Here is a 25,201-nt window from a genome sequence, read left to right on the forward strand (position 1 = left end):
TAAGAATGAAAAGTTAATTGGGTACTCAAGAACTAGAACTTAAAATTTTACATTTTGGGGGAGGGCATTTGTATTCCCTGGTATGGGATTTTTGTTATTTCAATGATATTTTGTTGGTTTACATTTCTTTTAAAGTTATTCAGGGACCCTCTCCCCTGGATCTGAGTACAGAATTGTCTTATGAAAGCACTATGAAAAGGAAAGTCAGGAAGAAGAAAAAGAAGGGAATAATCACAGCAAATGTGGCCGGGACAAAGTTTGAAATTGGTAGGTCTCCTAAGAATCATGAGATTTCTATACTTCTTGGCAAAACTAATTTGATGTTGAAAACAATGTAGACATTCAGAGAGATGATCATCTTTTATGAATGTAGTTTTAAATGCCTTCTATAAAATTTTTATGAGATATTTAAAATGTTGATAATCAAATAAAATGTGAGTATAAACTAAAAAACTTTAGTTATTAATGTGATTTTGATTAAACTGAATGTTAAAGTTGAGTCTAAAATAATGTGAGCATTAAACCGATTAAAATGTTAACTATAAAATGAACACTGTAAAATTTTAGATTTTTATTAAACAAAGAGTACCTGACTTAAAGAATAAGAACACATTTCTCTCTTTAAAAAATTTTTTTGAACATGCTGTTGCTCTTTACTAATGAAATTCTAATTTTCATGTGTAAATAGTATCTGCAGTGTAGAGAACAGATAAGAGGAATTTATTACTTGAAATTAAGATACTTTTGGCCAGCATCACAAAACTCATTATCAATACCAAGTACTCAAATAATATTCCTGTTTTCTTAATTATTTTGCATTAAAACAGTTGAGGAAAATCATATGAAATCCAAGGATGTTAGTGTTTTTACCCTTATTAATCATTGAGAATCTCAGTTTTATTTTCAGTAATTCACTGAAGCTCATCAACAATCAGTGGTATACTTCAGTGCAATTGAGGTTCTTTAATACTCTATTCCAGTTGTTTTCAACCTTTTTCATCTCATGGCCCACATACACTAATTACTAAATTTCTGTGGCACACCAAAAATATGTTGTACTTTTGGCCAATCTGACAAAAAAATCGGTATAATTTTGATTCATTTCCACCAGATGGATATTGTGTTGGCTGTTGTCATTTTTTAAAACTTGACAATCTAACAGAAAAGCAGCCAGCACCCCTGACTAAAGAGTAAAGTTTTGCATGTTTTAATAATTCTTGCAGCACATCAGTGCGCCACAGCACGTTGGTTGGAAATTGCTGCTCTATTCCAACAGGTGTTCCTCAGAGGAAAAGACTTTAAGCAGGTTGGTGTGAGTGGGTGAGATGTGAAAGGTTCAGGGTTTATTTCAGCCTATTTTCCAGAGTGAAAAAACAAGAGTAAGGTGTCCATTGTAAACGTGATTGATGGGTGGTGTCAACTTCTCCTTTCACTTTTAAAGTTCTCGTGGGGTTCATGGGAAACCTTGATTGAAAGGAGAGTATTTGAGTGCAGTTCTGTCTCAGTTTCCTAGGAAGCATTCAGAGGGCCGGAGTTGTGTTAGTATTCTTCATGTTGGTTCTGGCTCCATTTCTCTCATCAAGGCCTTGCCAGTTATTTCTGAGGGGCCCAGACAGTGTGTCTCATGTGCACAGGAACAGGTCTGCTTCAGAGCTTCTATTCTGGTCTCAGCTTTGCTTTTGGCCAGGGAGCCAGGAGTCTCCCAGGCTGTGGTGTGCCCGCCCTCCCTATGAACTCTAGGGGGCACAGCAGCTCCTGAGCCCTCAGGATGCCAGAGCTGCTTGGTGGTTTGTGGCAGAGGACCAGCCCTTTTCCCGACCCTCAGACATTGTCACCTGGGCCTTCAGAACAACCCGAGTAGTACTGAGCCTCTTGTGGATCACAGCAATATCAGCCCAGCAACCCCCTTCCCAACCTCATCCACCTCCTGTCACTGCCCTCCTTAATGCCTGTGTCTCAGGCACTGATGAGTGAAAAAGTTCTTTTTCCCTTCGACCAAGAAACAAACGTGAGTCCCCAGGACTTGAGACCTACAGGTGTTTGCTCATCAGTTTCATACTTGAGCCAAATAGTTCGGACTATTGGTGGCTTTTTTTCATTTCTCCTCACATATTGGATACCAGTAAAACATTTAAAAATAAAACACTGAAGCACTGCTGTATAGTTAGAATTTTGTTGGAACCCCAAATTTATCCTAAGTATTTTGCTTATCTTTATTGTAGATTAGATTGAACTTGAAATTTATTGGAAGAAAAATACCAATTTATCAATTATGATATATAAATCAAAGAAGAGTCTATAGTTTGTGTTAAAAAGCAAGCTTTCCTCTGAGCATAAATTCTTTTCAGTAATATTAGAGAATTTGGGATAGATAAGTGAGCCAGTTTTCCAATATGTGCAGTGACTTCTGCTTTATTATTTTGTATTCTTAGTCAACATGCTGACTTGAGTTTAACTGCTAAAAATAATTTGAACTAGGGAGGTAGAAAGTATAGCTTAGGTCTAATGATATATAATGATCAGGGGCTGTTTTCCCTTTCTCCTCTCATACCTAGCACAAGGTCAGGCAAAAGGCATGGAAGTACATTTTCCTGATGGAGGTGTCGTCTCCGCTGTGCATGTGTTTTCTTTGTGCCATGAATAATCACTGACCTCTTTAACAGTGTTATGTACCTGTTAAATCGTAGGGACTGAAGCTAAGGATTTTGGGTGCAACCTAAAAACCATTCGCAGTTACTTTCAAGTATAATTTGGCCTTAGATAAATTGTTGTAACTCAAAATAAACTTATGCTGTAACCAATGGATACTTTCCCAATGAAGCACTTTGAGCTAAAATTTATATATGTACATCAAAAAATGTTTTCCCATTGAATGTATTGCTGAGGTTTTTTGATTTTGGTTTAACTTAATCATTTCCTTGCAGTTCGTTTAGTAATAGATGAAATGGGATTTCTGAAGACTCCAGATGAGGATGAAACGAGTAACCTTATATGGTGTGATTCTGCAGTTCAGCAGGAGAAGATTGCAGAGCTGCAAAATTACCAGGTGGGGAGTTAATCATGACCAGTTATTGGCCATTAGGGAAGTTGAGTGATTCCCTTATACTTTTCCTTTGATAGGGTTCTTAATATGTTGACGTATTAAATTTCAGTCCTAATTTACCCAAATAGCCTGTTTTGTTGCTGTCCAGTTGTACTGACTCAGCATGAAGCCTGCATCCTTTCAGATATAAATTTAACATCTTTCCATCGTTAAGTAAGAACTGATAGAAGTGAACTTTTCCTAGACCTGTGTTTTGCATTATGCTTACAGATGAGTGATGTGGAATAGATTGTATAGAGAGATCATAATGTGGAAATACTTTGTAATGTCAGTTATATATCTGGCTTCATTCTTTTTTGTTTAGGATTTGACACAAACTTAAATTTAAAAAGTCAAATGCATAGAATTTTAGACAGTTGACATTTGTATAGTTCTTCATCTGTTATTTTGGGTGTTAATACAGATTTGACTATTGGAAACAAACAAGTCCATTTTTACCAGTTTTTATGCAATGCTTATCTATATGAATATAGTAAATCCAGAGTGCCAAAAATAATTTCAACAATGAATTACCAGTTACTCAACATAGGAAATTATAATGTCTATGTTAGCCCCCTTGTCTGATTTCTTTAAAGTTATGCAGTTTTATTCTCTGATTACTATAGATTCTTTAATTCATTGTAGGTCATTTAATTTAAGTATATTACATTAATAGCTGTTTGTTTACTAAGGCCTGAAAACTTAAAGGTTGGTGGTAACTGTATTATAATATAAATGAATGTATTCATTAAGTCATTGAGAATATTAACATTTACCTTTTTATTTTCCAGAGGATCAACCATTTCCCAGGAATGGGGGAGATCTGTAGGAAAGATTTCTTAGCAAGAAATATGACCAAGTAATCTTCCTTTTCTTGTAATACAATAGCTCTGTTAGAAATTTACATTTTGAGTATTATAGTGCTGTCTTTCACAAAGTCACATTGATTTGAAATGATATTTTGATGGAAGAGAGAGCATTTTAGCGCTAGGAAGCTCCTAAAAGTTCAGAGCAACGTTTTGCACACAGTCAAACAAATCATCAACAGCAGAGATGGGTCAGGATCTTGGTTCCCACGATCTCAGGGTTCTTTCTACTTTTTATTCAATATGTACTTACTCATTTTCAGTTAAACCTTGAAGGAACTCATTCGTTGCATTATTGCCCTGTGTGCATATTGTGTTCACATACTGGTTACTGAGTGTCTAATATGAGCCAGGCACTGCAGTGGGCATGTGTGTGCACATCTACACCTAGACCACATACAGACAGGGTCAGGCAAACATAGGTTTACAGTTGCGAGTATGCAAGACAGTTAATTCTTGCACTATTTGTTAATTATATTATTTTTCATATAAATAACTGTAAGCCTATTTTTGTTCCCCCATCTATGCCCACGCAAGGATACACATGCACATACATTTATTGAGACCACTGCCTTCAATCCAAAGAGTGATAATCTGCCTTCATGGGAAAAACTGTTCACAGGTACTCAAGTATTGAATGAACTGTAGCATTTTCATCCAGTTTATATTTCTGTTGATTACATTTTTTTAGTTTAAGAAAGTTGAGTGGTAAATTGAGAAAATAATTTTAAAAAGTGACCGCTTTCATAGAGAAAGGCTAGTAAAGGTGTGTATGCAATTAAAGAAATTTCTGCATGTATCCATGTGAAAGTTTATATATCCACTTACTCAACAAATATTTTTGAATGTCTATTTTAGCCTCTAGAGCCTATTAGCTTTGGAGTAAACAAGATAAATAAAGTGAAATGTCTGCCTCGCATTCAACAGATAACTCTGCATGTCTATTTTATGCCCTAGCAAAGGGCATAAAATAGAGTTATCTTGTTTACTTACCTGAAGTAAACAAGATAAATAAGGCCTACTCCCTGCCTAGAGGGCACATTCTAGTAAGGGAGGAAGGCTGACACACACAGTACAGCTTGGTGGTGCCGCATGAGTCGGTGTCGACCAGAGTCAGTGTCAACTCCGCGTATGGCCGTGACAGAGGTAGTAGGAGGGGTTTTTTGGGAGAGCAAGGGAGGCTTCCTGAGAAGGTGCATGAATATGAGATAGGCATTGACGAGTGTCAGGATTTCACCCTTTGAGAAGAAGGCCAGGGACTGACGGCAAGGACAGCAGCAGGAGAGACTCACGCAGCATGATGTGTCTGGGGAACTTGATGCAGTTCCTGTGGTTGTACAGGAAGTAAGGAGAGCCAGCCTGAGAAGATGCTGGCGATGAGGCACAGGCAGGCTGTGCGTGCCGTGTCATTGTTTTTTATTTAATCATGTATTCTTTAATCTCTTTACTCCACGGACATTTCTGTTTATCCTGAGAGAAATAAGGAGTTATTTAATAGGTTTAAGCAGAGAAATAGTGTGTTTGAGATGATCTTGATGGCAATATAGACAACAGGTTCAATGAGGGTAGGACTAGAGGGAGAAAGCCCTGGAGAGGATGATTGTTAACGTCCAGGTGAGACTTAATGAGCAGCTAATAAGCCAAACAAGAGGTAGAGTGGGAATGGGGAAGAGAAAATAAATCTGGAAAATATTGGGTTGGCTAAAAAGTTTGTTTAGTTATTTTTCCGTAAAATAAAAGACACATTTTTTTTTTCATTTTCATCGATAACTTTGTTGGTTTGGACATTTTGAGTAGTTGGCTATCTCCTGCTATTGACTTCTGGTGGGTAGAGGTCAGGGCTGCTGCTGAACACCTTTCCATGCATGAGACAGCCCACAGCAAAGGATTATCTGGCCAGAAAGTCAGTAGTCCCAAGAAACTTCGCAAATCACGTTTGACACATTCCAACAGTCACAGCACCTTCTCCATATACTGTCCAAATCTTTGTTTGCGTTTCAGTTGCCATCTTATTGAAAAAAAAAAGCCAAGTGAACTTTTTGGCCAACCCAATATGAAGGATATAGCTTTTATAGAACTTGAGAATAAAGTGGAGAAAGAGAGAAGTTTCCAAGATGACTCCTAGGTATCTGGCTTAGGATATCGTGTAGGCATTATAATTTGTTAACATAGGAAATGCTGGAAAGAATATATGTAAGAGGAAAGGGAATTACCTCTATAAAGTTTTGAATATGTACTTCATTTAAGTCATTTATTTTCACTTAACACGTATTTATTAAATACAAGGGAGGGCCCCCCAGAAACTGGAATCATCCTCTGGAGAGCAGGCCTTTGGTAGTGCAGTATTCCCCTGCTAGGTGAGTGTTCTAGGAACCTACCTGTATCAGTGTACCAGCTGGCGTTGTTGTGAGGTTGCCTTCAGCTTCAGCGAATTCTTTTGTAATACTCTTCCAGTGCGTTTGCCCATTCCACGATGGGTGATTTACCAGCACACCTGGTCATGCTGCTCTGAGTGTTCAGCAGTTTTTGACCAAAAATGGCACGACCCTGGTGCCCTAACTTCCGTATTTACCTGATTTCACCCTAAGTGACTTTCTTATTTTTTGTTTTCCTGGATGAAAAAAGTCCTCAGAGGGAGATGTTTTGCCTATGCAGAAGCACGAAATGTGTCAGAATTAACAAGTTCAAAAACTGCTTTGAGCAGTGGAAAAACTGTCTTGATAGGTGTATTGCATCAAATGGAGAGTACTTGAAAGGTGACTAAAGTTTAAACACAGAAGATTAAATACACAGTATTTAATAAATAAATACTTTGGCACTGTCCTAGGCTCTGGGTACAGAAGCAGACTTACGGCTTTTACAACTGCCTCTGGGCAGGAAGAGCAGCATATGGGCCAAGGTCATGTGGTAAGAGAAAGCATGAATCGTCAAGCTACTGAAATAAAGCCAAGAGTAGTTGGAACACAGAAATTTGGGTGGTGAGAGAGAGATTAGCTGAAGAGTGATTATGGGTTTTATTCTGAAGTGCCAAAGAAGAGGAGAGGGTGATGAGTTAGTCATGTGATCAGATTTGCTATTGGAAGGAGTTGTTGTGGCCGCTTTGTAGAGGATATCGTAGGCTATTGTAAAGGGCAATTTCTCATTTTATAGATCCTTGGAATTCTTCTTGAGGAAAAAATAATCTTCTAGAAAAATTGACCTGGTCATATAAAAATAGTTGTATACATCATGTGTTTAATATAATTTAGTAAATCTATGACAGAGCAATGAGCAGAAATTATGCTAGATCCCCAAATTTCTGCACAAGACCAAATGTCTCTTTTGAAGGTGCACATTTTGACATCAAATGATTTGTGTTAGATTACCTAAATGTACTAAAGTGTTTCTCTTGAATATACGTGTGCTTTCATTTTTCCCAAATATATTTGAAAGAATGTTATTCATAAATACTGTCTGATCATTTCACACTAATTAAAGCTTTGGCTTGATCTAATGTTATTTCATTGTTAAAAATATAATAAGCATATTGAAAGGTTTTGGAAATAGAAACAGAGGCATTAGCATTGCTCCTGGGCCTCCTTTAGATGTGTTCCACACCAGCCAGTGTCGGCCTGTTGTAAACCAAGATTATTTAGCTCCTTGATTACTCTGGGTTTGACACATAGAATTGGTAATTGTATCCCTTCTTATAATGCACACATAACTTTTTTACAAGGTGTGTTTGAAGGAATGCTTGAAATATGGTAGCTGTATGAACCCCCAGTTGTGGAGGCCAAGTGCCTTATGTATTCCAAACTCCTAGTCTTAGACTTTAGGCCTCTCTGCCTACTGCATACCATGGTTCCATTTTAGTTTTTTTGCAAATTTTATTTGGGGACAATATCTGCTCATATATAAAAGATTTGCATATGCTTATAAAATTTAAAACCTTTTTTGAAACAACCAGATTTTCTTTAATAGATATTTTAAAATATTTTTCCTAATTCATTTTTATTGGGAATCAATATATACAAAATAGTTAACATTTGGAATTCACAAAAGCAAACATTTTAAACAGAGTATTGCCTTTAAGTTATGTATCAAATAGGCAGCCTGATTTGTAGCAAATACAAGAATATTGGGACATATGTCGAAGCCATGAAACCACATGCATAGGCACATAGGCACATATAGTTCATGTAGGCACATATAGTTCACAATAGGCACATATAGTTCATGTAAACAAAACCTTTACTGACTCAAGGCTTCACAGTTTCCTCAGAAAAGGAGTTAAACTCCAGAAAACACTGGAGTAAGAGGCAATCAGAACTCTGCGTAGGGATGAGGCAGAGGCTATAAATGGTCTTTAAAGAAGCAGTATAAATGGTACCTGGCCATGCACCATTTCCTGCTGCCCTTCCCCATTCTTGAGGCCGAGTTAGTGACACTTTCCACGTTATTTTGAATTATATGCCTTTATTACACCTATCACATTGTATTTAATTCATAACTTGTATGTAAATTCCTTAAGGAAGAGACCATATTAACTTAATATCCCCAATGCCTACCATATAGTATATACTCAAATATGTTTGATCTGCTAATATGTAAATTAGTACACAGGACAGAGAACTGTGCCTGTTTTTTTCCCTGATATCCCCAGTGTCTAGAATAGTGCCTAGCACCTAGTAGGTGCTTAATAGACATTTGCTGAATGAATCAAAAAATGAATAGAGGAATTTAAATCCTTATAATAAGTGCCAGTAACACAGAAAGAAAATTTAGAAAAGTTTGAATAGAAATTATTGTAATAATTAGCTCTAACTTACAGAATGATCAAGTCACGGCCTCTGGATTATACCTTTGTTCCCCGAACATGGATCTTCCCTGCTGAATATACTCAATTCCAGAACTATATGAAAGAATTGAAGAAAAAAAGAAAGCAGAAAACTTTTATAGTAAAACCAGCTAATGGTGCGATGGGTCATGGGTAGGTATTATTCACCTGCAATATATTTTAAAAAAATGGAGTTTGGGGAGAATAACTGTGACATTCACTCATGGTTGAGAACTAATATGAAAAATATAATGAATAGGTTTCTAACTATTGCTTTTTTGGAACTAGATATTTAATAAGTCCTTTTTGTTGTTGTTGGTTTAATAATATTAATAAGTCCTTTTAATCTGCCCTACAGGCTTTGGTAATTCAATTTAAAAATTAAACCAGTAGGTTGTAAAACTTTAATAAGAAACAACAAAATAGAAGGAAAAAAGATGTTTTCTATTTTTTAAATATAAAATTTACATTCATAATAATTTTGGAGTAATACTAAAGAATAAAATTCAGTGGATACCATTGAGCTAAATTGCTCTGGAGAAAGAAATGGAAAGGGAGTTACTTTTACATGTATCTTTGCTTTACGAATAAGTTTTTATCTTTATGTAGCTATGGTAATTGGATTGTAAATGAGAACACATTGAGCTAAAATACCAAGAACCAGACATGTTAGCTGAGAATAGATTACAGAATAATATATTCCTGTTTCCTTTTGCTTATGTTAGTTTTCTGCAGTGTACTTTTAAAAAATGTGGCTGAGTCTGCTTTTTAATAAAAACACGAGTTATTTTAATCATTTGCTTAAAATGTGGGGGAAAAGGTATTGGAACTGTAGCTGCCAGGTAAATTGTTGTTCAACAAATTTTCCTTTAACTTTCAGTTATAATTTAATCAGACATTGTTTATAACTGTGGTTTAAAAATTAAAAAAATAAACGTAATATTAGCGGGAATTTATTTTAGTTGTTTAACATACAGTTGGTTTGTTGTATACTAGTAGCAAAGAAAATTTTGGGTGGTGTAATTGAAGTTTACATTTTCTCAATTTTAATGTTAAAATTAATATTAAAATTTACATTTATATGTATTTGCACTTATAGGTAAAACGTTATGTGTAAGTATTAATCTTATTTGACAGCAGTGTAAAAGCTAGCTGAGAAAGCATCTGTTTTTACCGGGCTGCTGGGGTGTATCTCATGTATTGGAGTGAGTGGGTCAAGTACGCCTCTGTCGTCTGTGGAATGTGTCCGTTGCTGATCTATTGTTTGGTTGTCTTCTCCATTACTGGAAGTGGGGTATTGAAGACTCCACCTGTTATTATTGGACTGTCTCCTTTCAATTCTACCAGTTTTTGCTTCACATGTTTTGAAGCTCTGTTTTGGGCATATACATTTATAATTATTGTATCTTATTGGTGCATTGACTTTAAAAAATCTTTATATACTTTTTTTCTTTTGTAATAATTTTTATCTTAAAGTGTGTTTCCTTTGATACTAGTATAGCCACTTCACATCTCTTTTGGTTGCTCTTTGCATGAAGTATCTTTTCATTTGTTCACTTTCAACCTAATTGAGACTTTAAAATGAATCTCTTATGGACAGCATAGTTGGACCATGTGTTTTTTTTAATACGTTCTGCCAAATCTTGTTTTTTAATAGGAGAGTTAATCCATTCGTATGTAAGCAATTGTTGATAAGGAAAGGTTTATTTCTGCCATTTTGCTGTTTGTGTTCTGTATATTTTATATATATAGGTTTTATTCCTCAATACGTCTGTTTCTACCTTCTTGTGTATTAAATAATTTTTTAGTATACCAATTTTATTTCCCACTTTTTACTATGAATTTTTTGATTTTTTAAATGGTTGCCCTAGGATTACAATTAACATCTCAGTTTGTAGAAGTCTTGTTTGGATTAATACCAATTTAATTTCAGTAGTTTTTTAAAAAGCTGCTTCTGTGATCTCTGCCTCCTTTTATTGTCACAGATGACATCATGCACACTGCTGCCCATCGGCGTAGATTTACAATTATATTGTTTTATACCATCATGTTTTAAATAGTGTAGGAAAAATGAGGTGTTACAAACCTAGCCTACACTAATAGTGACTTTTACATTTATCAGGAGTCACCTTTAGGGGTGATCTGTATTTGATTTTAGTTACTTTCTAGTGTCCTTTTGTTTCAACCCGAAGGATTTTCCTTAACGGCTCCTGTAGGCCAGGTGTCATGGCAGCCAACTGTCTGAGCATTGTATATCTGGGACTGTCTTAATTTGTTCTTTAATGTTAAATAGTTTGCCAGGTGTAGAATTCTTGGTCAACAGTTCTTTTATTTTCTGTTAGATCTTTGAATATCCTGTTTTCCTGTCTTCAGCCCATATTGTTTCTCTCATGATATCAGGAGTTTGTCTTATTGAGGATCCCTGGGACATGACAAATAGCTTTGAACTTGCTACTTGCAAGACTCTTTGCTTTGGCTTTTGATAGTTTGATTGTATGTCTCAGTGTGGATCTCTTTCAGTTTATTCTGTTTGGAGTTCACTGAGCTTCTTGGATGAGTCGACTATTATGTTTTTATGAATTGGGAAGTCTTCAGCCATTAATTCTTCAAATATTCTTCCTGCCCATTTCTCCCTCTCTTGTTCTTTTGAGACCCCATTATGTGCATGTTAGTATTCTTGGCGGTGTTCCACAGAACTCTTAAACTCTTCATTTTTCTTTTTCTTCCTCAGACTGGTTAATCTTGATTGACCGTCTTCAAGTTTTGTTTCTTTTTCTGCCTTCCTAGACCTTTTTAGCCTGCTAATGAAATTTTTGTTTTGTTATTGTACTTTTCAACTTCAGAATTTCTGTTTGGATTGTCTTTCCCACCCTCTAAAAAATACTTTCTATTTCTGTTGATGTTCCCAATTTGGTGATATAACATTCTCATGGCTTCCTTTAGCTTTGAAAAGATTTAAAATAATAGATTTAAATAGTTGATTGTTCAGTGAAACCGTTGTCTGGGTTTCCTTAGGAACAACTGTTCCTATTAATTGATAACTTTATTGTTTATGGGTCATTCTTTCTTTTTTCTTTACATGACTCATATTTTTTTTGTTGAAAACTGGACATTTTGAATATTATAATGTAGCAAATATGGAAATCACCTTCTCTCCTCTCTGTAGGATATTTTTGTCACTGTTCCTGATTATAGTTGTTTATTTGTTTAGTAGCTTTCTGAAATAATTTTGTAAAGTTTGCATTATTTGCTGGACCTGGCCACTGAAGTTCCTCTTCTGTCAGGTCAGTGGGCAGCTACCAATTGGACAGAGATTTTCTTAAACACCTTGAACCTACCCCTCAATACAAATTGCCCATCTTTTCAGATGGGCTGTATGCGTGTTAGTATTGGAGCATGCCTCCTGTACTCAACTAAGCAATTTGTGAGTATGCATTAGCCTACACTTCCTAATTGTAGAGAGCCTGATGGTTAGCCGGAGGTAAGACCTTCGGGCCTTCCAGGTCTGTTCTGAGCAGGCACCTGCCTTAGGCATGCGCGTGGCCTTTGGGATTCCTAGAAATATGTCAGAATGTTTCAAGGCCCTGTTCCCCAAAGACTCTCAGTCCTCAAACTTTTCTCCCAATCTTTTTAGTTGATTGTTGTTTTCCCCAGTGGTCATTTTGTTGTCCTAGAGACCAAGGACTAATACATTTGTCTTTTAGGTATTCTCCATAATGGCCTCCCCAAGTAGCCGCCTCAGCCCCGAGAGACTTCCCAGGTAGGCAGGGTAAAAGCAAGTCCTTAGAGGTCTTGCAGAAGAGCCACCACACAGGTCTGAAAAAACAGACAAGCATAAGAGTAAGTCTAGTCTGCTCCTCCTAGAACCAGTACCTGCACTGGAAACATGGTTTGCTGTTCAAGGCCACCACTGAACGGGGAGCTGGGGGATCGGGGTGGTAACAGAGGAAGTTAAACCGCCAGAAAGCTGTTTTACGTAGATTCAGCTGCTTTTGTTTTTGTTGTTGTTACAATCTTTTATAATCTTTTCGTTTTCAGGATTTCAGAAAAGTTGATTCTGATAATTTTTTGTTTTTTAGTGGTCACTGCTTTTTGTGAAGGGACAGAATTTGGAGTTACCTACTCTGCCATTTTCCTGTTGAGTGTTATCTGTTAACTTTGTAAACATCTTGACTCCATATCATATTGTTCTTCTGATTTTTTTCTTTAAACTTAGGATTTCTTTGATAAGAAATGGTGACAAACTGCCATCTCAGGATCATCTGATTGTTCAAGAATACATTGACAAGCCTTTCCTAATGGAAGGTTACAAGTTTGATTTACGAATTTATATTCTGGTAACATCATGTGATCCACTAAAAATATTTCTGTACCATGACGGACTGGTGCGCATGGGAACAGAGAAGTACATCCCGCCTAATGAGTCCAATTTGGTAAGTGATACCAGACAGAGTATATGATTTTACTCATATGTTCAACATATACTTTTTAAAAAGGATTTTATTTATTTACCTTTAGAGACAGGGAAGGGGAGGAGAAAGAGAGGGAGAGAAATATCAATGTGTGGTTGCTTCTCATGCATTCCTCACTGGGGACCAGGCTCGCAACCCAGGCATGTGCCCTGACTGGGAATTGAACCAGCGACCCTTTGGTTCGCAGCCCACACTCAACCCACTGAGCTACACCAGCCAGGGCAACATGTACATTGTGTCTAAAGGTTGTATGAATGGAAGTGCCTCCTCTCAAGTTTTTATCATCTGGAGCAGTAACTTGTGACAGGTGCGCTGCAAGAATTTTTAAAATATGCAATACCTGACTATTTAGTCAGGGACCCTGACCTCTTTTCTCTTAAATCGTTAAATAGAAAAAATGACAATAGCCTTCTGGTGTGAATGAATCAAAATCATACCTATTTTTTCGACAGATTATAAAAATATATTTTTTCGGTGTGCTGCAGAACTTTAGTAATTAGTTTAAAAGGTTGAAAATTGCCAGTCGAGAAGAATTGTGTACACAAACAGGAGTAATTCTAATTTACAGACAGCTTTGTGTAAATTAGAATGCAAACCAGGGTCTGGTTCAGTGAGGCTAATCAGGAAAAGTCACCTCCTCCGTATGGTGAGCACACGGATGGATTTCAAAGCACGTATGTGTGTGCAGTGGCCCTGGGTAGGAATGATTTTTGTAGAAATGTAATAAAAAAGTTAAATGCAATGGAGTTGAGTATAATATGGGTAGCTTGTGTTCACCTCTTCACGGAGGAGGTGGTACATGAGCAGTGTTGATTCCTTTGTGTAGAAGGTGTGGTTTAAACATATAGAGAATGGGGGAGAAAGTGTATGAAACGGAAAGCAAAAGTTATCAGAGGGTAGAGTTGTTTATTTTTGTTGGAACAAAAGAGAAAATGGTAAGTTTACGTTGACAAAATGTAGAGACATAAATTTTCTGTTTCAGAGTGATTTTTAACTATATTAAAGGGAGCTTTTGTAGCTTTTTTTCCCATTAAGATTTCCTTTGTGCAACTCTAAGATAGCAATGAAAGTGATAATTGTCATTTATAGTTTATGATGATCAAACCATAATTTATTATTATACTTTATTATAAAGTCATAAACTGTAATTTATACTTTATGGGAGATAATCTGTAATTTATTCTCTATTTTTAATTTATTATTAACTAAAAGTTTAGTAATGTCTGATGCTGTTTTTAGATTTACTGATTATAACAATTATTACAAATACCCTAATTATTGTCTTCCCGTTTGTCAAAGGCCTGGTTATTGTTTTCCTTCAATGTTATACACATAATTGACTCTATTAAGAGTTGGTATTTTCAAAATTAACTGATGACTGATCATAAATATTACTATGTGCATGAACTGAAAAGTGTTGACAGCATTTTCCCTGGCAAAAAAATTATAAGGAAGTTATCACAGTTTTCACAGGGTAGGAAGATAAAAGAAAGAATCATCTCTTTAAGGGTCATAGGTCTGGATATAGCCAATCACCAAGTAATGTTTGAACTGTACTGTGTTCTAGCCAATGTGCTGGTTTTGGAAAAACAGTGACCATGGAAGAGTAGTATTGCCTTACAGAAGAAACAGGCTGGTGGAAAGGAGAAAGTAAAATGAGCAGTTATAATGTCCAGTGGCTAAGTGTAGGGGTCTAAGAGACCGAGGGTGCTGTGGACGTGCACAGCAAGGGCATCTAACCTGGATGGAGATGAAGGTTAGAGACACGTTTGTAGAGTGTGATCTGGATGAGGAGAGGGTAGCCAAGTCAGGAGTCGGTGCGGCTCCAGGCAGAGGAATGGCCCAGAGGTGAAGGAGAGGATGTTATGTCTGGAGAAGCAGACACATTCAGTACGGCCAAAGTACAGATCAAGATTAAATGAGGACAGGGAGTCCTGGAGGCCAGATCTTTCAGGGCTTGTAGGTGATGGCTAGCATGATGAAGCTTAACTTTAGAAAATGGGAAACACTGAAAGACTTTAAAGAAGGGAAAGAGGAATGAGATTTGTGTCTTTAAAAAGTCACCAGGTCTGTGGCATGGGGAATGTGAGATGGAGGTGGGTGGATCGGAGAGACTAGAGTAGAGGAGACAAGAAGGTGTATATTTTTATTTTTTATTTAAATATTTTATTTATTTATCTTTAGAGGGAAAGGGAAGGAGAGAGGGAGAGAAACATCAATGTGTGGTTGCCTCTCATGTGTCCCCTACTGGGGACCTGGCCTGCAACCCAGGCATGTGCCCTGACTGGGAATCAACCCTCGATTGTCTGGTTCACAGGCCTGCACTCAATCCACTGAGCTACACCAGCCAGGGCAGAAGGTGTATATTTTTAAAGAAGGTGTATGCTAATGTAACCACATATGAGAGGAAAGATGAGTTAATTTCAAGTAATAGTAATAGGGCTGAGCTAGGAATAATTCTGAGGATTTACAATATATTTATAATAGCATGGATAACATGCTAACATGATATAATATACTCACAGGTTAGATTTGTAGACTGAGGGAAAGGGAGAGAGAAATTAAGGATAAAACTGAAGATTATTGGCATGGGCAGTTGTGTAGATGGGATGTTTTCAGGGGGATAGGGAATACAGGATTAATTAAAGGTTTTGCAGAAAGTGGATGTGTTTGGTTTGTGCCCAGCCTGTGTGACTTCTAAGTGGTCTGTTCTGTAAGCATTTGGATATACACTGCAGGTCTGAAGTTCACATGAGGCAGTTGAGCTTCAAGCATATTTGGGACTTGTCAGCTCATTGATTATAATTAAATAATTGGAGCGGGTAAGAATGGATTACATACATGTAAACAGATAATAAGCTTTTGAGAGGAATGAAGGAGAGAAGAGATAGGAAAGATTAAGACTCGGAAGCTCACTTAGGTAATAAGGTGATTTATTCTAGTATTTTAAGTTATATGTGTATGATTTGCTTAAGGACACTAGGTTTGGAAGTCACAATGAAAGATGGGCCGTCAGGAAATGTGGCTTCTGGGTTTCACTTTGCCACGCGATCTTGAATCACTAAATCTCCTGGCTTTGGTTTTTCATGTAGGGAAAAAATGATGAACCCTGGTGTCCCTAATCCTTGTATATCAATAATATTTCATGATAGAATTTCTAGATTAAGATATAAAAAAACTGACGTGAAATTTTATTTGAAGTGAGATCACTTACCTTATGTAAAAGGTAAGTTTAAAAAGTCTAGGAAAAATAAGCTAAATGCTCTTACTGTTTTAGATGGCAGAGTGCTGCATATTTTTCCTTCCATTTTCATAGCTGCCGTCACCTCTCATTAAGGCAAACGTCCAACTGGCAATGGACCATTTAGAAGGCGATTTCTGTTGAGACAGATGGGGAACTGTGAAAGTTTCATACCTACTTACAAAGATAATGTTTAAGAAAAATGGAAAGCACTATTTCTTATTCAGTTTTTTTCTAGGATAGCTAGACTTTTTATTACTGTTATTATGATTTTAAGAAATTCATGCCAAATAAAGAGCTCTTCTAAAAATTAGTTTCCACCCTTTTTTTAATGAAAATTTTTTTTCGTATTTTGGAAAGTAAAAAATAATTTGATTAAAAAAAGTCAAGTACTTAAAATTAGACTAGCATAGGGTTTATGTTCTTTCTTTTCAATATAAATTTAAAGCTTTTTCTAAGTTTCATGAGGGTAGGGGCTGTGTCTGTCTTATTCATCTTTGTATCCATAGTGCACAAAACAAATTTATGCTGTAGTAAGAGCTCCTTAAATATTATTTAATGAATGAAAAAATAAATTCTTAATAGTGGTGGGCACACGGGTTGAGGAATTCTATATATCTGCTTCTAGGATTTTAAGACTGTAGACCTAAGTAATGGCAGTGAAAAAATTTGATGTGAATATACTTGGTCATTAACAAACCAAAATAATAATCCTGTGCACGAAGCATGTATTCGTTGTGCTACACCATTGCTATCTAAAGTAACCTCTAGGAGTAGGGTCCCGAAGGTGGGATTTACAGGCTTGATAAATGCTTATGCACGATTGCTAGGGAGCCACTAGGTGTGTGTTAATGGACAGTTATGAGAAGTTTTAAATTTTGGAATCTTTTTCTAGTTTGAGAAGCAGTATCAGTAAACATAGGGTACGAAGAGACTAAGACACGGAGCACAGTGAATGCAGTGATAATCATTTGGATTCTGGGCAGTGTTGTGTGGTGTGCAGCGTTGTCCGCTGACTCTGCATGCACGCCGTCTTGTGATGAGTTAAGGGGGCTTCCCGGCAGTGTGGGAGGGCACAGGCTGTGTTTGGTAGTCCGACCTCTTGGTTCATGCTGCTTACTTGAGCATTCATTTGTTATTTTTCTTTGAAAAGACATAGAATATTCTCTCAGAAAATTTCTTTCCCAAACAAATTTGGGTGAAAACTCTAAGTGACCCAAAACATTAAAAACAAAAACAAATGGAATACTACAGAGCAGAGAGAAAGAAGGAGCTCCTACCCTTTGCTTCAGCATAGATGGAACTGGAGAGAATTATGCTGAGTGAAATAAGCCAGGTGGTGAGGGACAGATACCATATGATCTCACCTTTAACTGGAACATAATCAACAAAACAAACAAGCAAGCAAAATATAACCAGAGACATAGAAATTAAGAACAAACTGACAGTAACCAGAGGGAAGTGGGGAGGGGTAATGAGGGGAAGGGTTTTCGGGAACTAATATGAGGGATACATGGACAAAACCAGGTGGGAGGGTGGGAGCAAGGCGGGGAGGTGGGTTTGGCTGGGGTGGGGGGAGTGGTAAGGGAAAATGCAGACAAGTGTAATTGAACAACAACAAACTAATTATTTTTAAAAATGAACAAAAAAGCATTTTCTTGCTTAGCAATATATAGTTTCACATTTTTATTTAATTACTTTATATATGCTTATTATTTTAATACTTTTTGTGGCAGGTAGAGATGACTACATTCACAGTCTTTTTAAGGGAAATGTGTCATTCCATGTAATGTGGTAATTGTCTGAGCAATCATGGAATTGTCAATCTGTATATTTTGAATTTTAAAATCATCTTTCATCTTTAGATGCTTTCTTTTCTGAGACATCCCGTGTTCTAGAGTCTCACAGGCGATACCGTCGGTTCTTCCTCGTTGCAGACCCAGTTGTACATGCACCTGACTAACTACTCCGTGAACAAGCACAATGAGCGATTTGAAAGGGACGAAACCGAAAACAAAGGCAGCAAACGCTCCATCAAATGGTTCACAGAATTCCTGCAAGCAAACCAATATGATGTTACGAAGTTTTGGAGTGACATTTCAGTAAGAGTTTACCATACCACAATTATAGCTATCTTTCCTCAGATTATCTCAAGATCACCAAGCATTTTAAATAAAGAGCAGATTACCTTAGATTGGGCTGATAAATCTTGTTTTCATGAAGGAGACGGAATTTGTGATGGACCTTGATAGTAAGTAGTATTTTCACTGCTAGGGACGGGAAAGGGGGAATTCTGGCTGGAGGCCAAAGCACAAGTGAGGACATGGAGATGTGAGGGTCGTGGTGAGTGGTCCAGGCTGCGTGTTTGCGGTCTGTGGGAGATGCACGGGGACCTATGGCCAAGAAGATATGTAGAGGTCATATTTTAGATCTGGAAATCAAAGCTTAACTTCCAGTTTTTAAAGGAAGAGAATAATAAGGCCAAGGACTGTGAGTTCAAAAGACAAATCTGAAAAAGCATAGGATGGGTTAGAGTGAAGAGCAAGAGTAGGTAGAAGAGGCACTTGGGAAGAAGAATGGTTTAAATTGAGCACAGTGAAGTCAACATTGAGAATAATTGAGGTCAGAATGGGGGAAGTATTCAAAGGTTCTACAGTTTTAAGAAGTTAATTATAGGGTGATTGGTTGTGACATCTGAAATAGAGTGGGAAGGATTTGTTTTTGAGAAGATGTGGAGCTTAGTTTTGCAAACAAGGGGCAAAAAGTTTATGTATGTAAAGTATGTATGCATTTATTTATTTATTCATTCACTTATTCAGTAAACATTTTTTGAACCCATACTATAAGCCTGTCTCTGGCTAATAATTTGACGATTTATAAGATACTCAAAAAACCTAGAGTTTGACAGGAAAAACCAGCTCAGAAATTGTTATTGAAATGCAGTGTAGCAAGGACAACAGCAGAGGGGTGCCTTGGGTTCTGTGGGGAAGTAAAGGAGGACCACTTACGGTAGCGTTGGGTGGTACTTCTTGGAGGCATTGACTTACGAACTCAGTTTTGAAAAGTCCAGGAGGCTCGGATGATGAGTTTTACTTTAGATATGTTGAACTTGAAATGCTGTCTCAGGTAGAGAGATCCAGCAGTCAGTCCGAAGTGTATGTCTGTGGTGCGATTCGTATTTAAAGCAATGGCAGTGGATGAAATCCCAAATGGCAAAGAGAAGAAAGGGAAGGCTGTGAGAAGATGACCTTGGTGAAACAGACCCTTTGTTAATCCCAGCAGAAGTATGAAAGTCATCTTCAAAGTTAGAAGACTGTGTCTGTCGAAAACACAGTATGATTAGGGCTATATAATTTGATTTGACTTTCCTTTGGAAACAAATAATATATAATTTAAATAAATCTGTCATGGAAAGTGGACTTGAGAGTTTGTAGGTAGTTGGACTTGGTCTCTTGAGAAAACGAGAGAGAAAAATCAGCATCAATAGATTTATCTTTTTGTTGATTGTTTTGTTGGTTGATGGTTTTTCCTACTTATTTTTTATACAATGTAAATAGAATGTAAATCTAAAGTTCTTAGATATCAGACCAGAAAAAAGAATGATGTAGTCTCCATGTGGAAGCCAATAGGGCCGGAGTACCAAACTCATTTTCACTGGGAGCCACATCCGTTCGTGCATTGGCAGTATTTTCATCTCACATAAACTGTGAACTGTGAAATCATCATTGCACAAAGAAACCCCGCTCTCCTATGCTAGGCACCATTGTGGGCACTGGGAATGGGGCTGTAATAAAACAGACAAGGATGCTGCCCCAACAAAACAAGAAAAAGATCAGTGGATGTATGCTGTGTAGTCATGTGGTAAGGGGTGATAGGTGGCAATTTTTGACTGCAGGGTCAGGGAAGGGAATATCAAGGATTCAGACAAGGAGGTATTGGCAGGAGAGTGTTGCAGGATGAGGGAAACGTCACTACAAGGAGCCCAGAGAAGACAAGCGTGGCTGAAGCTTGCAGGGAAGGGGAAGAGCTGGGTGAGCCAAAGTCAGATCAGCGGTGGGGGCCGATGCCATAGGGCCAGTCTGTAATCCAGGCCTTATTGCCACTTGTGTAAATGAGAAAGAAGGAAAGCATTTTCACCTTTTAAAAACGATGTACACTTGCAGGAGTTGGTTGTTAAGACCCTGATTGTGGCAGAACCTCATGTCCTGCACGCGTATCGGATGTGCCGGCCCGGTCAGCCTCCGGGAAGTGAGAGTGTCTGTTTCGAGGTCCTGGGATTTGATATTTTGTTGGACAGAAAACTAAAGCCATGGCTTCTGGAGGTAAGACTTTTTTTTTTAAGAAGAAAGAGACGCACCACTGTTCTTGTGTATTAAAATAAATGTGTGTTTTTGAAATGTGTGTTTGGCACAGCTGCCTCATTAACTGAGCAGAAAGAGGCCTGAATGCAGTACGGGGGAGGAAGAGAATGAAAATTCATGGGGTAGAACAGATCTAAGAAAGGATCAAAGTGTGTTTGATATTACTTTTCCCAAATTAGTATTGAATTTCTAGGCCAGGAATTTTGAACTTAGGTGTGGGTCTGCTTTTACTGATTTTTAATCTGCTTTCTCCAGTATTTTCTCAGCCTCAGGGCTTCTGCCACCTCATGGCTTGTGGATGTTGTCTTTCCTCTCTCCGTGTGGGAGCCTGGCCTTCACACTCTCCAAGGGAGAAGCCCTCCTGGGCCCATTCATCAGTATTTACTACCTAGCACCCAGTGGCATGGCGTCTCCCCCGTGGCCTTGTGACCTGCCGGGGGCTCCCCTTGTGTCCAGCCCATCCACTGTGTGCCTTTAGGTTTGCTGCCAGTCCCTGGAGTAGGCAGAGGCATCATTATTTTCCTTGTATTGATAAAAGGTCACTTAACACATGGAAAATATAGAATAATATAAAGAAAAAATAAGAATGATGTTTTTAAGATGTTGGTTCCTTCTCTTCCATTCTTATTTATATTCAGAATGTACCCAGAAGACCCCCTTAGAAGTCATGTGGTCCAATAGTACCCCACTCAGCATCTGGGGTCATAGAGTTCATGGCCGTGAAATACCGTGTTTAGGAAACTTTATCAGGAAAGTAGCACATATCTAAACACTTAGTATTTACTAGATTAGTTATATTTTTAAGGAACACATTGCTATAGAAGATATAATCAACAATTATCTTTCATTTTAAGTCGATTATCTCATCCTTGTTAATGATCTATAAGTTGGCAGTTTTTAATATCAAGTTTTGCGAAAGCAAATTGAATGTGTAATAGTTGAGATCAAAACATTCAAAATCTATTTTTAGGAGAGAATACTTTCAATGTGGGGGGTCAGTGGTTTTGTGTGGACTTTTAATCTACTACGAGGAGATAATGTGTATATTTCCAATCGAGTACAGTTCTGTCAGGTGTTCAAATTTTCTTTCTTCTGGGATCCTAGAAATAAGACAAATGGGAGGCACTTTGCTTACCCTTTAGCTTCCTCCATCAGGTATCAAAACACTTGGCTGCACTTTGGGGCCCTTTGCTTCACTAAGGCCTGACACTGTCTTCCTGAGGTTTATTGTATTGTCTGCAGTCATCCTCTCCTGTTCTCACCAGTATTTTTTTTCCTACTCCTACTGCTTGTCTTGTGTGCTTGATGAGGTGGGGAAGAAGTGGAACTGAGAGGATAGCGGGGAATAATGACTTTATAGAAATTCAGTTACCTGTTTTTAAAAGCAGTGGCCTAACTGGAGCTTTAGCTTGGTAAATCCGAATTGACCGAGTGGTTGACTTCTGTTTTCGTTTAAAGGCTCAAAGTACCATTGTTTGCATTAATGTTTCTTCATACTTTATTCTCTTCTTCATCATTTCCACATCTCTAAGAACCATTAAAAAATTCCACAATAACCAACGGCCAAATAGCATCGTTTGCATAAACATATTTTCATGTTCTAGTTATTTTTCATCATTTCTGGATCAATCAGAACCATTAAAAATACACAGTAACCAACAGCTGTGGTTAATGAACATTTATTATATGAAAACAGTAGAAAGAATTTTATGTAGATCTTCATATTTTCTCCGGGCTGCTATTGTTGCAATTCTAGTATGTTGTTAAAAACCTTTTGGCGCCCTCCAGTGGAATGAGGTAGAAGGTGCTTCTGAGAATGTGATAACTTAGTTCATTGGAATAATTGCCAGTTGTGATTTGTAGTGGTAAATTGCAGAAATTTTCAAGCATAGAAAACACTTTTAGGGATAAACATGGAAATTGGGTAGAGTATGAATATACTTCTGATACTTTAAGTATCCTTTTTTAGCAATTTGAATTTTTTAAAATTAATCCTGAGGATGACATGTTTACTGATTTTTAGAGAGATTGGCAGGGGAGAGAGAGACACAGAGAGATTGATTTGTTGTATTTATTGATTGCTTCTTGTATGTGCCCTGACCAGAAATCAGATTCGCACCCTTGGCATATCCATTGCCACTCTAGTCAACTGAACTACCTGGCCAGGGCTGTAAATATTTTGAAAATAAATGATTAAAAGTTGGCCTTTTAAAATTATGAACACTTTATTAAAAACACTTTTTAAAAATCCTCACCCAAAGATATGTTTTTAATTGATTTAGAGAGAAGGGGTGAAGGAGGAAGGGGGGAGGGGGGGAGGGAGGGGGGGAGAGATATTGCTTCCCATACATGCACCAACTGGGGATTGAACCTGCATCCTTTTGGTGTATGAGACAGTATTCCAACCAGTTGAACCACCCAGCCAGGACTAAAGTATCCTTGAATTAATTTCAGTAAGTGATTGTGCCAGGTGGTGGAAATACAAGAAGAATAAGACAAATATGTGCTGGTCTTTTGGGGACTCGGCTTTTGTGTTTTATGGTAAGAGTTGTAGGTGTGAGTGTGGAACAGGGTACCAGCACAAACAGTACAGTGACTGATTTCTCTTTGTACATGTGTATGTGTAAGAGTGAAGGCAATCTTTACAGAGGCGGGAACAACTGAGCATGGTGCTTAAGGCTTTGGAAAGTGGGGTAGGGGCTTGGAGTCTGGAGAACTGGGGGTGGGGGTGGGGGAAGTTACTGGGTGGAAGGAACAGCACTCATTTAGGAGCACCGACTCTATTGCAGGTGCTTTTTCATGTGCATGAGAGGATTGTGCTTATTTTGATAATACAGCAATGATTTAAACAGTTAATAAAGAACATCTATTAATTTGATTTGCTTTCTAACAATTTTCATTTTTGCATGTATTTATAAGCTGCTGAATTTTAAGGCTGGAACATCTGCTAGGGTTTGTCTGTTTTAGAAGTGGGGTAGGCAATGTGAATTAAAGAAGCAATCAACATTACAGAGCAAAATTTTGGCTGTATGGAACCTTAATTTTGAGTTTCTTCTGTCAGCCATTTGTGGTTCTTTTATTTTTTTTCTCTCTAAATCTCTCATTAAAACTTTAAAAAAATCCAAAATTTTAATTGAAAAAAGTTTTTCTGCTGTCTGACATATTAGTGTAATTGGGTATATTTTTTCCTAGACCGATTTCTTTTATGTGATAGTAGGGGGAAAGTTTTCAATACGCAAGACAGGGGTCTGAGATCGTGTGGTACCAAATGTCGCTAGCATCAGGGCGAGGGCTATGCCTGCCAGAACTCCTGACCGCAGTTTTATAATGAACACAAACGGAACTCTATGCAGGTCCGTAACGCCTCTGTGAGCCACTTAATCATCAGGTCCTGAATGGCTGGTTTATTTTATAATCCTGTTATATGTAATAGCAGACCTGCCATTAATGGTATTGCAAATCTGAGAGATTTGAGTCACTATGGAATGGTTGGAACTTTTTTCCATTTAAAATACATTACCCTTTCTCTGCACTTGTAAGAGATAATACTTAGAGGTTTGAAGTAGCACATTAGTAAACTCCCTTTCTCTAATTTACCTGGAATAAATGGATGTCTTGCAATTATCAAGCTACTCCCTTTGCTGAAGAGCAGAGTGCACAGACAGGAATATGTTAATCACTCCCTGAATCAGAAATCGGCAAAGGAATCATTCAGTGTGGCATATCTCTATAAAAATACGGTTTGGCGTATCTCTATAAAAAGACTATGGTGCATCCATCAGAATGATGGCATGAAAGATTTTCACGATACATTGTTAAGAGAGAAACTTGGGTTGTAAAATTAGAAGAGATAACATAGATATGTATTAGAAGGTAAAATGAATATTGTAAGTATGTATGCATAGCAAAGATCCAGAATACCATTTATGAGATGGTTAACAATACACCTGGAAGTCAGATTACAGGTGGTCTTTTGTTGTTTGCTTAACTTCTGGGTGAGCACTAATTTTTTGGCAGTGATCCTGGGCCACATTTCTAGTTAGAGGCATTTGTGTTCCTGGCTGACTTCTTTTTTCCCCCCTCTAAATTAATTAATTAATTAATTAATCTTTAGAGGGGAAGGGAAGGAGAGAAGGAGAGAAACATCAATGTGTGGTTGCCTCTCATGCGCCCCCTGCTGGGAACTGGCCTGCAACCCAGGCATGTGCCCTGATTGGGAATTGAACCGTGATCGTGTGGTTCGCAGGCCCACACTCAATCCACTGAGCTACACCAGCCAGGGCGGACTTCTTGAGTACAATGTGGTATATCTTTCAGCTGCCAGTTATAAAATGCATGCCCTCGGTTATCTTGTCTCTTGTGA

General features: G+C 37.6%; 1 protein-coding gene across 1 annotated transcript in view; it reads left to right on the forward strand.

The window, feature by feature from the left end:
• Positions 1-25,201, forward strand: part of TTLL7 (tubulin tyrosine ligase like 7) — a 96,525-nt gene that overhangs the window by 259 nt on the left and 71,065 nt on the right. Inside the window, exons 2-8 of the mRNA XM_037060985.1 lie at positions 136-267; positions 2,925-3,046; positions 3,874-3,941; positions 8,759-8,917; positions 12,981-13,197; positions 18,415-18,579; positions 20,641-20,799. Coding sequence (XP_036916880.1) covers positions 136-267; positions 2,925-3,046; positions 3,874-3,941; positions 8,759-8,917; positions 12,981-13,197; positions 18,415-18,579; positions 20,641-20,799 — 1,022 coding nt within the window. The remainder of the gene's footprint in view (positions 1-135; positions 268-2,924; positions 3,047-3,873; positions 3,942-8,758; positions 8,918-12,980; positions 13,198-18,414; positions 18,580-20,640; positions 20,800-25,201) is intronic.

The sequence above is a fragment of the Sturnira hondurensis genome, unplaced genomic scaffold, assembly GCF_014824575.4.
Source record: "Sturnira hondurensis isolate 20B ecotype Veracruz unplaced genomic scaffold, ASM1482457v3 Scaffold0013063, whole genome shotgun sequence".
Lineage (NCBI taxonomy): Eukaryota > Metazoa > Chordata > Mammalia > Chiroptera > Phyllostomidae > Sturnira > Sturnira hondurensis.